The following is a 14965-nucleotide window of genomic DNA, read 5'->3' as shown; positions in this document are numbered from 1 at the left end:
CGCCAGCATTTACTCGCAGCTTCTCCTTCTACAGACTGTTTTGACTTTTCCCTCCGGTTTTTACAAGAAGAAAATAATTGACCACCGAACCACTTTGCGAGGAAAACGGAATTTACTAAACTCACTTTATTTAAAAGCTCGCTTTATACTTGGACTCGAAAATAGTTTCGTCTCTGCTTTGGATTGTTTTTTCGTTTTTTGACTGAGCTGACGGGCAAAAACAATGCGCCTCATCCAGAACATGACAACCATAGCGGAGTATCCAGCTTCTGAATACTCGGCCCCCAACCGGGCCATTAAAATAGCCGTTATAGGAGGCAGCGGTGTGGGGAAGACAGGTAAGAGGAAACTGGAAAAAAATACGCAAGCATTGTAGGTAACGTATACCCTGGCGTATATGTTTAATGTTGTTTTCTCGCTTCTCCTCAGCACTCGTGGTGAGATTCTTAACAAAACGCTTCATCGGAGACTACGAGAGAAATGCTGGTAAGTTGAATATCTGTATTTTTATGAATGAAAAACGCTAAAATTGAGCTAATTGTTATTTTGTGGGGTACTAAAGGTTTTGTTCCTCCTATGTGCAGGTAATCTCTACTCCAGAGAAGTCCAGGTGGATGGAGAGCAAGTGACCATCCAAGTACAGGACACTCCTGGTGCCGAGGTGAGCAGAAAGGGACATATTATAATCTGTCTGGGCTGACTGGAGGGTAACAGAGTGGACAAAATAACCGTTTGGTTAAAAAATATCTAAGCGTCTTCAGGCACTGCTCCAAAACCGAGCATGTCTGTTTTCCTCCTGAAGTAGAGCCCTTTGTTTTGCCTGTCTAATCTTCCATTTAAGCTAATGGATGTCTGGGGCCAGAGTAAATGATACCCTGATCCACATCCAGACTTCTCAATCACCCACACCTCTCTCTTCTGGAGGAGTAATCCTATAGCTTTTGTCTGCCTCAGCTGGCATTCCAGACATTACAAAAGCTCAGTTTCATAACATGAGGAACATTTAATCTTTCCTGAAATTTGATTGATTTTGTGCATCAGAACAAGAATGCTGGAAATGTTTTTCAGAGGAAGTTGTGTTTTAATCATTGTCTTCTTTTTTTTTTTTTTTTTTTTTTTTTCCCCCCAGATGACAGATAATGGCATCAGTCTACCTGACCATGTGACCTGCTCCATTCAGTGGGCGGATGCTGTGGTGCTGGTGTACTCTGTGACTGACCGCAGCAGCTTTGATTTGATCGATCAGTTGCACCAGCTGGTTGTTCGCAGCAGCGGTGCCAGTATGCCCCCAGTAATCCTGCTGGCCAATAAGGCAGACCTGTTGCACCTGAGGCGAGTCGACTCCCAGCAGGGTCCCATTCTGGCTGGAAACCTGGGCTGCTCCTTCTATGAAGTATCTGCCAGTGAGGATTACAACCAGGTACACGGGGCTTTCCACAGGCTGTGCTGCCAGCTAGCCAAGCAGCCACCCCCTGCCTCTAGCTCCCCACCCACCTCTGCTAGTGGTGTCACAGAGAAGAGGCGCTCTCTCCTCATCCCCAGACCAAAGTCTCCCAATATGCAGGATCTGAAGAGGCGCTTCAAGCAGGCGCTGTCTGCCAAAGTCCGGACTGTCACCTCAGTGTGAAGAGCGCTACAAGCTGAAAGTGGTTGAGAGTGGCCACAGAAAGTACTAAACGTTGGAAAAGAGGATGGAAGATTCACGCTTCTCCAGTGAAGTCCTGCTCCAGTTCAGCTGGTGTGATATGAACAATATAGCAGGAGGCAGATGAATCTTTGCAGAGATAAATGGCGTCTTGGTGAGATGGAGTCTGTCCTGTCAGATGACGCAAAGAGCAGCGGTGAAGCAGTTCAGGGGGAGAAAATTTCCCTTTGAGGACAGAAACAGCCGATTGAAGCTGAGAGAACTAAAAACTGAATATAAAAATTGTACATAAAGCCCTCCTGGCAACAACAGCTCTGAAGGACTGCTTATTTTTAGCTGTACTGTGCCTGTTGTGGCTGTTCTTTATTCAGACTGCCACTTCATCAAGGCTAAACGCCGGCATTATTATACCAGCCACTTAAGCTGGGTCTCAGTGCAGCTCTCGGTGTGTTCACTCTCATATTTGAATATCTGCAGTTTATTTTTTGCAACTTACAAAAGCATCATTGTGCATGATTGATGAGTGAGGGAAGGGTGGGGGTTGAAGTATCCTTGTGGGGTAGCAGCCACTATGTAGCATGTGTTGGTGATTATCACTGATGCACTTTATTAAAAAGAGTCCAAAGGGCCTATTGTTATTTATTTGTTACAAGTTCTTTTTCATAATAAAAATATTAAGAACTTCCAATAAAATGTCTCTGGAGCATTATTCATTTTGCATGTGTGGAATAAAGTTTACAAACAATAGATTATAGAACTTCTGAGTCACTGATGTCCTTGGGACTGTAACACTAATAAACTGCATTCATACTGGGAGCAGATGACGCACACAGAACAAGGTAGTCTGACCCATGAATACAGCAATTCTTAAAAAGGCTTAGATATCAGACTAGTGATGAAAAGCATGGACACAATGGAAGCATGACTGTACAGCCGCTTCACAGATCTTGTGAGCTGTTTAAAATTAAAAGCTCTGTGCAGTCCTTGACCTCCCAAAAAGTATTTTGACTAAAGAATGAAGCTGCTGATGCGACTGCAGCCAAATCCTTATGGGGTTTTTTTCCCCCCTCTTTCAGACCTTGTTTTCATTAGAGACCTCGAACAACTGCACCGGTCCCAAAGATGAGGTGAAAATTATATTAAAACATCCAATTGCATCAGTTTACTGGCAATTCAGAACCTAATCAGGGAATTCTGTTCAAGCCTGCCAGACGAGGATTTGCTGAATTACACCTGTGTTTGACAAAATGAGGGAGATTCGAGAACGGCCCCAGTTGTGGGTGAATTTCTGAGCTTTAGCTGTGATGATTCATGTTGGAGAGAACAAAGAGAGACAGGAGAGTGGGAGGGATGGAAGGTGGAGGTGAGGTCTAAGTGTGAGCAATTTATCGGCCTTGGCAGGCAGTGTGAAAGGCTTTGTTAATTATCCTGGTCTTATTTGTCACCATATGATGTTTGCGAGGGGATGATGTTAACAGAGAGTGTGTATTCTTCCGGCCACAACAGCATGCTGTCCATTGTTAACACTTCTAATGGGTTCACACACAGAGACCTGCTTTAAACAGCTAACTTGACCTCTTGTGTCCTGTGTATATATGCAAATAAAAGACATCACACATGGGTGTCTGAAAAGTGACTTTATTGCTTTATATTAACATTTGATGGAATTTTACGCCTCACGCTTAGAGAGGTGGCTTTTTACAGAACAGGAATGTTGCTTCATTTGCATGTCGTCTGTTGACACGCCATTTTAATTTCTCATGCCCTCTTCACACCTCAGTGTTTAGATGTTCGAGGTGCATGTGTTCATCCGCGTGTTAACACCTGCGTTTCCGTTTTTACACACCGATATCAGGTACCAGTCTCTGGGTGCCGAAGAGCAGCTCGGGGATGTCTGTCGGTCTTAGTAACCTGGTGGAGAGAACGAGCACCTGGAGTGGGGAACAACACACTCGTCAGAGTTAAAGGATGTCAACATGTGCAAGCCGACACTTATAAATGAAGCACATGTTGAGAAATTCGCAAGGTGGAAATCCAAGAGCTGGCTTCTTTTGGGGTTTTTTTGAGCTGTCAAACAAATGATGTTTTGGTTGGTGACTCGCAAACCAAAGTTGATCTTTTCATTTTAAAGTCTTTGTAAGGGTGATGTTAAATCAAAGACAGCAGTTATCCATACATTTAGTTTGGAGAATAAATATGACTGGAATAATTCAGTAAGTTCATTCAGACATAGGGAACGAATACAATCCTGCCATAACTTTTACTTTATAAGTACGTTACTGACAAAAAGCTTTATAAAATCATTTTGCAGGTTTTTGTATGTAAAGAATAGAAGCACTGAAAGTTAGGCAACAGCTGAATGAGCACAGGATAGAGTTACAGCGTCGATCCAGAAACGTTATTTATTTATTTTCACGTAAACTTTGGCACAGGTTTGGATGCGAAAGATGGAAATAGAAAATGCAGGAATTATGTCAAGTGCATCCAGTTGCTGTGCAGCACGTGTGAGGCTTTACTTGTGGGTGAATTTGGATGGCTGGCTGCTTGGCTGCCCGTCACATTTTTCAGTTAATAAGAAGCTCAATAAGATTGTAAAATATGCTCAGTAAAATTCAACATCAACACAGTATCACACTGCTTTGTGAGCCTGTGTGTTTTGTGATCTTTAATACTTTGCAGCATATCTGTTAAAAATGCAGTTGATATGAGGTGTGTGTGCGATGACTAAGATGACTGTTGCTTGTTGTGGAGAAGCTGTTTTACAGCAGTTGGACCACGAAACACAATCTCCTCCCAGAGGCTGATAAGGTGCAAATACCACTCACATGCTGGAAAGCATTGATGCGTCATTGATACGTAATCTTGGGTGTCATTGTCGATCTTTAAAGATGATAAGAAATAAACTCGGCCTCCTGGTCTTCTTTTCTTGGGCGTTTCTCATGATAACTGCTTTAACTGAGTTTTCTATGACTGACAGCAGAACAGCTGAATACAGTTAGAGTGTGGCGTCTATGCTCAGACACACATAGAAGTTAGGAATTGATGAAGCAACCCCCATCTGGGAGGATACAGGTGGATGCTAGGATGGTGGAGCAACAGGTTCTCATCCCAACACGTTAAGGGGCATGAGAGCGGGTTTGCATGAATCTATAAATGTGTTAAGGTTAGGTTCAGGGCTGTAATAGAAAGCCGCAAGCGTTTCATAAGGACGTAGAAGGGTACATTTAGCGTTACTATGAGACGCCTAGGGGCACGACAAATCGTTGATATGTTACGCACTGGGAATGATAATGCTCTGGCTGGAGGTAGTGATGTAGGGCACTAAACCGTCAGAGGGAGAGGTGGGACATTTTGCAGCTTACATAGATTGCCAAATTGGGAGAGCTTATTGTGTATGACCTAAGTTCTGATAAGGCTCATTGTTAAATGAAATCCATTACGGGTGACAACCCCATGAAGCGATTGCCAGTAGTGTGCAATATAAGGCATTTTAAGGTCTGTCTTTTTGCTTACTGCATTAACCCATATCTGCTTTTTGATAATTTTTACCTTGCGCCTGTCCAAATTCTTGTTTGGTAGTGTAATGGATGTTGGATCAGTGGTTGTTTTCTCTTACGCAGCTCTGGATTCAGATGCAGCTTTCAAAAACGTAACTTTAAAATGACAGAAGTACACAGCTGAACGGCTTTAGCTGAAGTATGCACTCCTATAGTTCTGCAGACCTCTTCTGATGTTGTATAACAGAGAAGCCCTGTTTCTTTGCAGCAGCGTTGACTTAACTCTGCGCCCTTAACTGCCTAGAACAGCAGTGGCTGTTTGTGGTGGCAGAGTGACTGTATTTCAGAAGAATTACATCCAAGTGCAAAAGCAAAACGTCGCTGTTTGTTTTCAGTGTAAATACTCATGAATGTCTGGTCCAAACACATCACATAAAGTGTGAGCACATCTCTGTGTAAGGGTTAGAGTGCGTGTGGCCCTGCAGGTTATTATATAAGCTGGTCTTTATTCAGTTCTTCTGATTACAGATGGGGGGGCTTTGATCTTTGCCAAGCCTTTCATTGCCTCTGGCCTCTTTCTCGAAGCCTTTTATTAAGACGAGCCTCATGTCCCTCGCGTATTTCTTGCACTCCTCTCATCCAGAGGAAATGCATCATCTGCATGTTTTGTGTGTTAGTGTTGATTGCATATGCAATAAGCACTCAAACCACCCAAACACACAGACAGGCAGACAGACTCAACATCTTGTGTATGCAATTAGTGTATTAAAAGGTGTAAAGATCAGATGACATGCTCACCTTTATGCCTGATCAGAGCCACCTGTTTATGTAGGTCAGTACTTAGGTTTGCTCATGCAGTCAGTCTTTGCTTGAAATTCAGCAGATACTACTGAGTATGGAACTTAAGGATTGCTTGATACTGTTAATGTTAAATTTCTAATAATCTTTTATATCACCAGTGGCTTTTGTCACAGGAGAGGGTAACAAAGCTTGGATAGCTATAATATAATATAATATAATATATACTCACTAGCTCCTTTAACAGGCCCACCTGTTCAACTCTATGTTAACACAAATATCTAAACAGTCAATTGCATGGCAGCAACTCAAAGCATTTAAGCAAATAGAGATGGCCAAGATAACCTACTGAAGTTCAAACTAAGCATCACAATGGGGAAGAAAGGTGATTATATGGTTGCTGGTGCCAGACAGGCTGGCCTGAGTATTTCAGAAACTGCTTATCTGCTGCGATTTTCCCATACAACCATCTCTAGGGTTTACAGAGAATTATCTGGCAGGAAGAAAATATCCAGTGAACAAAAGTTCTCTTCATAAAAAAGGCTGGTTGATGCCTAAAGTCAGAGGAAAATAGCCAGAGTGCAGAAGAGGATCTCTAAACGTATGACATGTCGAATGCTGAAGCAGATACGCCACAGCAGCGGAAGAACACGCCAGGTGGCACTTCTGTCAGTTAAAAACATGAAACTAGGATTGTACAGTCAGAATTTTGAATAAACAACATGAAAGCATGGATCCAATGGTGTAGTGGTGTAGGGGATGTTTTCTTGGTATACTCTGTGCCCCTTAGTGCCAACTGAGAATTATTTAAATCCCGCAGACTATCTTGTTGCTGACCATGTCTATCCCTTTATAGCCACAGTGTATCCATATTCTGATATATTTTGTTAGCTTTTCAAGTTAAAACATCTCAAACCCGTCCACTAATAAAGTGTCCATTCAGTGTATATTACTATAAACAGTTCAACATAAAGCAAAATATGGAGCTCAGGCATTAGGTTTCTGAATTAAATGAAACTATATTTTTAGTTGTAAGTTTAATCACTTTGTATGGCATCACTTTAAGTGATATGACGGTAAAAGTTATTTCAGTGCTCATTCTTGAGGTTAAAGCATGCAGGTAAAGCTTGCTAGCATGGATCTCAATTCTGCTTTAAAACATGATGTGTTTCATTTAATTTTACCAGTGAAGCCATTTGTAGTTTGAACAAAACATTTCCCCAATTATTGAACTGGACTGGAAGCAGAACTGGGAAAGAGCAACGTCACCTGACAGCGACAGGCCACAGACTCACCTGGGTCCCCGGTCTGTGTGTGGCAACAGTCTCTTTGATGAGACGAAGTTCTGATGGTGTGACTCCACCAACCATGAAGAGGAGGAGCAGAGGGTTGTCGCCAGGATGTGGACGGCTCACCTGGAGTTAAGACGAGACATTTTGACAGGTATTTTTAGGCCACTGGAGTTGTTTATGCTGCTTCTTTCCTTCCTTTAATAAACATATATTTTTGTCCACTGAACACTTTATATCATCTCTTTTCTATATAACACCTCTGCCATCTCTTCTGTATTATTGCTGAGTCACCTCTCAGCTGGATTCCTGTGATATTGTGGTGCCACTGATCACAGTGCACCTGCTAACAACACTCGGAGTGAGACGTCTCCTCACACTGGTGTCATGATGGCTAACACGTGGACATGTAAGCTCTACACACACACTTACACAACACACAGACACCTAAATATCCCACATCACCTGTGTCAGGGCGCATCTCACAGACTGATATAAAAAAAATTGTGCTAGCACATTATTAACTGTCATTTAAAATGCTGTTTTAACACCAGGTAATGTCTGGTGCTTATGGTGGTGAGCAATGGCTTTGTACTATTGGTCAGCGGGCAGCGGTCAGGACGAGCCTGTGAATGCTAACCAAGCAATCAGAGCTGCAGGGGGTGGACCTAAGGAGAGAGTGGCTATCCACGTGAAGCAGCAGCAGGCTGGGATAAAGCATGTCAGGGATGATTCAACATGTGTTCATGGGAAATTTTGGGAACTTGCTCAGCTCAAGCTGTATGTTGTACATCTAGGCAGATCTGGTGGGACTTCTAAACAATGCAGACATGGCATCCTCATGTGTAAGTAAATCCCCACTAGTGTGTTCCCTGGATCTGAACCTCACATGGTGAGGGAGGGGCTGTGAGCTGAAATGTGCTGCAGAGTGTGTCTGAGGAAAAGAAAACATACTTTTAGACATCATCTGTGGACTTCTTCTACAATGCCACTCACCAAACTGTTTAATGTGAATTCTCAAAAAAAAAAAAATTCTCAACATTATCTGCCTCTGTCTTTTGCTAGACACCAGCTATTAATTTCTTTAATAAAAAAAATAAATGAAGTTGAGTTTAGTTCAATTTAAAGCAGTCCATAAAAACACAAAGATGAGCACAAAACACAGAATCATGGCAAATATCAACTGAATAATTAGAAAAAAAATCTATAAATATATATAAAATTATTAAGCAAAAATAAAACTTTTTTGGGATTATGGATATAAACTAGTGCTTTCAGCGTTAATCTCGTTAAAATGACGTTAGCGCCATAACTGCATTAACGCACCAAATCTCCGTTAATGAGTTAGCGCATGTGTGCCCAGGAGTGTGGGGCTGCACGGTGTTAACGCGTTAGCATGGTTAGCTTGCTAACGTGGCGCTAATATCATTTTGACGAGATTAACGCTGACAGCACTAATATAAACCCATTTTAGGTTTACATTTCTCAAGTTTCACTACTGCTTGGTTAGTAATATGTTGGCATCAAGATGGTATCATCCATCCAAACTACATGTGACTGCAGCAGTCTGCTAGCAAACAGAGAAATCACAAAGAGGTTTTTGGTGAAGCATCCTGTTTGCACCCAGTTTCATTCAGCTGCAGCGGGCAAACTCCATCAACCACCTGGTTAATGCACATTTTTGTCTAGCAACCAGATGTTAATAAGTGGTTGCTGAGTGGTCTCCAAGCCTTTGTGACTGATGCCTTAGCTTGACTTGTCCTGCTAACTAACTAATCAACACTATGCTTAATTAGTGTAGATGGACCCTCTGGGCTAAGATTTCCCCTTTGACATCTGGTAACCATTAATAGGTAAACCAAAACAAAATAGGATCAGTTAGTTTATCTATTCTGCTTGTCAGAGAATTCAAGTAAAGAAGCAATCTGATGTGCAGAAATAATGGAAACCCTTCACAAACGAGCCCCGAACTTAACTGCAGAAAATCAAACGTTTACTGTTTTGGATTTTCTGTTCTGATGAGTTTATTTAAATGCTTCTAATAAAGGAAAAAAAAATAGTTCCCATGCAGAGATCAATAAAGATGTCCTTATCTTTATCACAAAAACCGTTCAGATTTCTGATAAAATGTAGCTGCAGGGTGCTCACAAACAGCAGATTTCAATCTACACAAAGTGAAGAAGTAAAGTCTTCACTACACTTGTAGCACACAGAACAACTTTATGGCTTGACCAACACGATAAGGTCATCAGGGTTATCAGATGACGACCATGATGAGGCTACAAGCTGAAACGCGCCAGTCAAGCAACAACGTTGTTCTATAAAATACAAGTGTTGTTGTTTTGACCACTCCAGACTTTCTCCTCTCCTCCATGCACTATTTGCATTTGTAAATTGTGCAAGATAAATCACTGTGATTCTCTGGTGTCAGTCATAGGCAAGAACTATGGTTGCATTAACATTACAAGATCGCTTGTACAACTGGGATTCTGTTTAAACAAAGACTAAATATGGTACACCAGACACACAAATAATTTGGTTACAGACAGTTTAAGATGACAGTTTGAAACAACACTGCACAGGCTTTCAGCAGGTCACGGTCCAGACAGCAGGGTCCACTGTGTTTTAATAATGTAAACTGTGTTCACAGTAAACTCTTTGGCTGAAAATAGAAGTTTTATAGGAGGTGTTTTATGGCATAAAGGGTGTGCACTGGGCTCCTATAGACTACAAGGTCAGTTTTATAGGTTTAGGTTGTCTGACTTGGTGGTTTCTTGAGCCAAGTTTCTTAATTTGAGTGAAACCGGGCCACAGTTACACAACTTGTCTAATTCCTTCCCTTCTGGGTAATCATCAGTTTAAGCGGGCCCAGATGTGAGACAATCAGACTGTGGAGAGTGATCCACTCTGCAGGAAATGTACATTATGCATAGTGTTAGAAAAAAAAAACTCAGACTAGTGCTAAAATAATGAAAGAATAATGAAAGAATAAGCCAATTATCAACGACTTTTAACAATTAAACGTTGCAAATCCAACTGCATTACTTCTTTCTTTTCTGTTTCGGTTCCCATTAAGGTCTTGCTCTTTAAGAGCCTCAATATCATACTGTGCTGCTGTCATCTGAGGATTATTTTCTGCCTTAAAATAAATGTGATTCTTTGAAGTAGTGACCTGGCATAGCTTCTACTGTGAGCTGGATATCCAATTTGAAGGCTTTATGACCAGATCCAGGCAAAAACGTTGGGGTACGGCGGCAGACAACAGTTTCAGTTCTCATATGTGTTTTTTCTGCAAATCTTTCTGCAAAAGTTGCAAATTCATTGCTATCCTAGATATCCTAGAAATATCACAGATATTTAAAAAAAAAAATCGTATAATACATATTATGGTCACCTACTGATCGGAAGGTTGCTGGTTTGATCCCTGACTCCTCCAGTCTGCATGTCAAGTATCCTTGGGCAAGATACTAACTACAAGCCAGGCTTGTAATATTGTAGCATCAATTTCTACCAGGACAACTTTCTACAACAAAATCACTGAAGCGTTCTTTGGGTTGGTTTATGCCAGTGTGTTGCACTGTAGCATAACATTTATATTGTTAAGTAGTTATTACATAACAGTACATCTTGTAGAGTTAAAGAGTAATAGAAAAGCAGTAAGGAATTAAAGAAACTAATTAAGTACCCCAACACTGTCGACAAATGTAATGCCATTAGGCTGGAAACATTGTGGAGATGAGGCTAATACACATATAGATCCCAGAGATCAAAAATCACCCATAGGTGACAGGCACTGGAATATCATGAAGATATTCATCTCCACAGACTATAAGGCTTCATGCTTTTTCATCAGTAATCTCTGATTTTCTTCAAATGAGCTCCCAAAAGTGACTCATTTTTACCAGTTATACAATAAAGATGTCTCATTCTTGGGAATCAAGAAAAATAGTCAGCAAACCCTTTCTAGTTATATCACTGGTTGATATGTATAACAGACTTGAGGTACAGCACAAACACTTTTGAAAATGTGTATAAAAAGTATTAGTTTGGCGGTTTATCCTCTGAAGGGTTGATTTTTGTCCAAAAAGTATAGTCATTTCATTCAGCTTTGTGTGGGATTTCTGAAATCTGCCATATCCAAAAAATTGCGATGCAATATAAGATTTAAATGAAAATTTGTTTAAAACTATATTTGACTATAAACAAAGTACAAAGACATCGTAATAAAAAGCGGAAGCTGAAAAACTGATAGTTTATTTGGAACATGATGCTAGCAACATGTTGGTAAAAACTGGCACAGGAATATGGTACGACATGTTTATCACTGTGAAGACTGACTTTTCTTTTTTATAACTGCAGTCATTTAGCAACCAAAGAAATCAGTTGCTTTCGTGTGAAAGTGAATGGTAAAGGGTTGACATCGGCTTTCAGTGGCTTGACAGTTTGGGATCTACATTGGGATTTTCTGTTTCACAGTATACCAAATGTCTGGAATGCAGGTTCCGCATGCACATTTCAGTATAAATGATGCCTTCAGAGAGTGCATGTTACCAGAGCCATGTGTACTAATGTAACCCAGTTGTAAAGTTTCCATATTTAATCTTTTATGTATTCGTCCATTCATACATTTTCTTAACAGTTTATCCAATTTAAGTATAAATAACTCAAATCAGGTAATTTCTTCTGCGACAGAGCTGACTCTGTTGCATATAAGTGTTTGTGAGGAATGTCTAACCTTCATGAACATGCTGAAGCCGGTCTTCAACAGGTCTGTAAGACCTCCAGACATGTGCTCGATGTCAGGACATTCACGTCGATCAGGGTGAAAGACTTCCTCTAGAATCTGCCGCAGGAAAGGTCGATAGGTCGCCTGTAAAGCATAAATATCAAACCACACAAATAAGCATGCTTAACATCTCCAATGACAGTGGAGGTTTTTCTTTATAACAGCCTCTATGCAAATATACAGATTGCTACAGGTGTTTAAATTGGGGGTTGAGGAACTGTTGGTGTCTTTGTGGAGTCCATATTGTTCTGGGCTTTTAGCCCCTGCGTGATTATGTGAATGGCTCTGGGTGTTAGACAGTGAAGTTATAAACAGCCCTGTTCAAGCTCTGCACAGGCTGCTGACTTATGAGTCAATTCAGGAAGAGCTTTTAAAACAGCGCAGTAAAGAACCCCACATGGTTATATGTGGCTAAAAAAAGCACTCTGGCCAACCATGTGGGTGATAAAGGGATGAATCAAATGAAGAATGTGATATTCCATTAACATGATTCCCAGAAACTAAGATTATTCAGACAGGGATATTTAAGTTCATGCTGAAAGTTTAACTATTCTATGTCCAGTCTGAATTATTATTAGCAGCAAATGGTTGTGGATGGTTTACTGTGAACTTTGGTGAACACATCAATCCCCCCTTTCGCCTTAGACAGCTTAGTGTGTGATGTAACTTGCTTCTTCAAAGTAGACACCTGGCCCACTTTTCCAAAGTTTCAGCAGCCTTGCTTTTATAATAACCGCAGCTTATGTTTTGTCCCACTTCACAGAAAAAAGAAGGTGTTTCAATAAAGTGTGTGTCCTTGGAGGAGCTGAATTGCACAACCTCAACTAAAGCTTCATAAATGTCTTTATTTACAGTGATCCATGGAGGAAAAAAAAAAAAAAAACTCTAACAGAGGACTTTTTCTGCCCAGTGACCCAGGACAAAATGAACCATTTATAGCCCTCAAAGCTAGCGGATCAAGAATTCAAGGCGGATTTTTTTTTCTCCAAGGGACCAAAGCTTGCTCTCTCAGAGAACAATAAAGACCCAGATAAGACTTGGCAAAGCCTTATTTGAGTACTGTGAATAGCATAAGTGTCTAAATAAACATTGTGAACATGTTCCAGAACTGAAAGTCTCTTTTTTACATGAGGTTATATTTGGTGGGAAGGAGCGGATTATCCTTTAGATCATTGGTAGATAATTTAATCTCCCTAGAGAAAAAAAAAATATTGAGCAGAACAGTTCCAGTTTCTCATGTGGACCCTTGAAAAAACTACTTGCCCACCCCCGATTTAGATCTTGCAAAGAAACAAGCACTAAAAACACACACCTACACATACAATACTGTCTAAATGTTAATGCGTCCAGGTGTTTCTGCCCACAGACATCCTCTCAATATGCATCATTCTTAACAGACACCTCAGAGCCTCCCACTCCTCAACAACCTGCAGGAGAATCCAGATTAGGCTTGGGGAAATCCTGCTGTCCAAATGATATAAACTAACATACACCTCCACCAAAATGACTGTGCAGCTTGGGTCACTCTGCACAAACAGACCTTGGAGTAAACACAATAATGATTCACCTCTGGCTCAAGCATGATCGTGCATGTGCATACGCAACATCAAGGCATAAACAACAAATCCAACCCGCAGTCACGCACTCTCCATTATCATCTGAATTTGAAAAACCTAAAACCAATACCATTAAACCAACACCCACATGTTAAAAACAATATTAGAATTAGTCATATGATAATGTCAGCGCTTAAATATTCCCTTGCAAACACAAACATGTGAGGGCACATACACACCACCGTCAAATGTGAGTATCAGGTTTCCCCATGGGTTTTATTGGCTTTGAGGTAGATGAACGAATTAATGTTCCAAAACAACAGGTGATAAAATGAAAAACACAAATGGAGCATGGAAAACTACAGTCTGGCATGTCCCTGGAAACAACCCAGTCCAAAAATATGATAAAGTTGTACTATGCATATCATTTAAATGCCTAAAAATGGTGTTGTTTAATTCATCAGCCTGTGGACTCTTTTCTTTTTGAACATTCCTGTCAAAATATGAAACCTTTTAGCGAGTCATGCTAAATGTTAAGTATGTAAAGGAATACACTCTCTATAGCAGGATGTAGGTAGTAGGAAAACTGATGCTGCTATAGAATATATGCTGTAATTTCTTTTTAATTTACCGCCAATTGATGGCAAAACATTCTCAGACGTGGCTCTCCCCAAAACTGGGCAACACACAACCATGAGGCCATCTCCTCCCATTAATATATCAATATACTGACTAAAAATATCCATCCATCCATTCGCTTCCGCTTATCCTTTTCAGGGTCGCGGGGGTGCTGGAGCCTATCCCAGCTGTCATAGGGCGAGAGGCGGGGTACACCCTGGACAGGTCGCCAGTCTGTCGCAGGGCCAACACACAGGGACAGACAAACATTCACGCTCACATTCACTCCCACATTCACACCTAGTGGCAATTTGGATTAGCCAATTAACCTATCCCCACAAGCTGCATGTCTTTGGACGGTGGGAGGAAGCCGGAGTACCCGGAGGGAACCCACGCAAACACGGGGAGAACCCTGGCCTGATGGTGGAATTGAACTCAGGACCTTCTTGCTGTGCGGCAACAGTGCTAACCACCGTGCCACCGTGCTGCCTTGACTAAAAATAATTAGAAAACAATTGAATAGTAATAATTTTGAAGCAACAAGGAGTTTGCTTGACCTGTTTCCTGGCAGGAAACAGTAGCTTCCTGAACTAGAAGGCAAGAGCTGATCAAGAAACAGAAACTGTATGTTAGCAACTTTACTTATCACAAAGTAGGGCAGCCTTAAATAATACCCTCCTTTATTATTTTTTTCTATGTAACATCTAAAAATTAATATAACTGTATATTAAATAACAATTGAAATTAATGTTTAATGTTCAATAAGAGTCATTTTC

General features: G+C 40.9%; 2 protein-coding genes across 2 annotated transcripts in view; one reads left to right on the top strand and one right to left on the bottom strand.

Moving 5' to 3' along the window:
- rasl11b (RAS-like, family 11, member B) lies at nt 1-2338 on the top strand. The gene is made up of 4 exons (XM_026158723.2): nt 1-338; nt 430-486; nt 585-661; nt 1130-2338. The coding sequence occupies exons 1-4, from the start codon at nt 224-226 to the stop codon at nt 1625-1627; spliced, it is 747 nt and encodes a 248-aa protein (XP_026014508.1). The 5' UTR covers nt 1-223; the 3' UTR covers nt 1628-2338.
- A 929-nt stretch (nt 2339-3267) lies between these two features.
- scfd2 (sec1 family domain containing 2) overlaps nt 3268-14965 on the bottom strand; it is a 100352-nt gene continuing 88654 nt past the window's right edge. The window contains exons 7-9 of the mRNA XM_026158720.2: nt 11965-12099; nt 7236-7355; nt 3268-3576 (exon numbers count right to left, since the gene is read on the bottom strand). Of these exons, the coding sequence (XP_026014505.2) occupies nt 3484-3576; nt 7236-7355; nt 11965-12099 (348 nt within the window). The 3' untranslated portion in view covers nt 3268-3483. The remainder of the gene's footprint in view (nt 3577-7235; nt 7356-11964; nt 12100-14965) is intronic.

This window comes from Astatotilapia calliptera, chromosome 23, assembly GCF_964374335.1.
Source record: "Astatotilapia calliptera chromosome 23, fAstCal68.1, whole genome shotgun sequence".
NCBI lineage: Eukaryota > Metazoa > Chordata > Actinopteri > Cichliformes > Cichlidae > Astatotilapia > Astatotilapia calliptera.
This window is presented reverse-complemented; position numbering and strand designations above follow the sequence as displayed.

Bases quoted from the DNA above. Each gene is read 5' to 3' on its own strand.
- rasl11b (XM_026158723.2), top strand. From the start codon at position 224: ATGCGCCTCATCCAGAACATGACAACCATAGCGGAGTATCCAGCTTCT. The intron at 339-429 runs GTAAGAGGAAAC...GCTTCTCCTCAG, and splicing joins CAGCGGTGTGGGGAAGACAG to CACTCGTGGTGAGATTCTTA. The intron at 487-584 runs GTAAGTTGAATA...TCCTATGTGCAG, and splicing joins AGACTACGAGAGAAATGCTG to GTAATCTCTACTCCAGAGAA.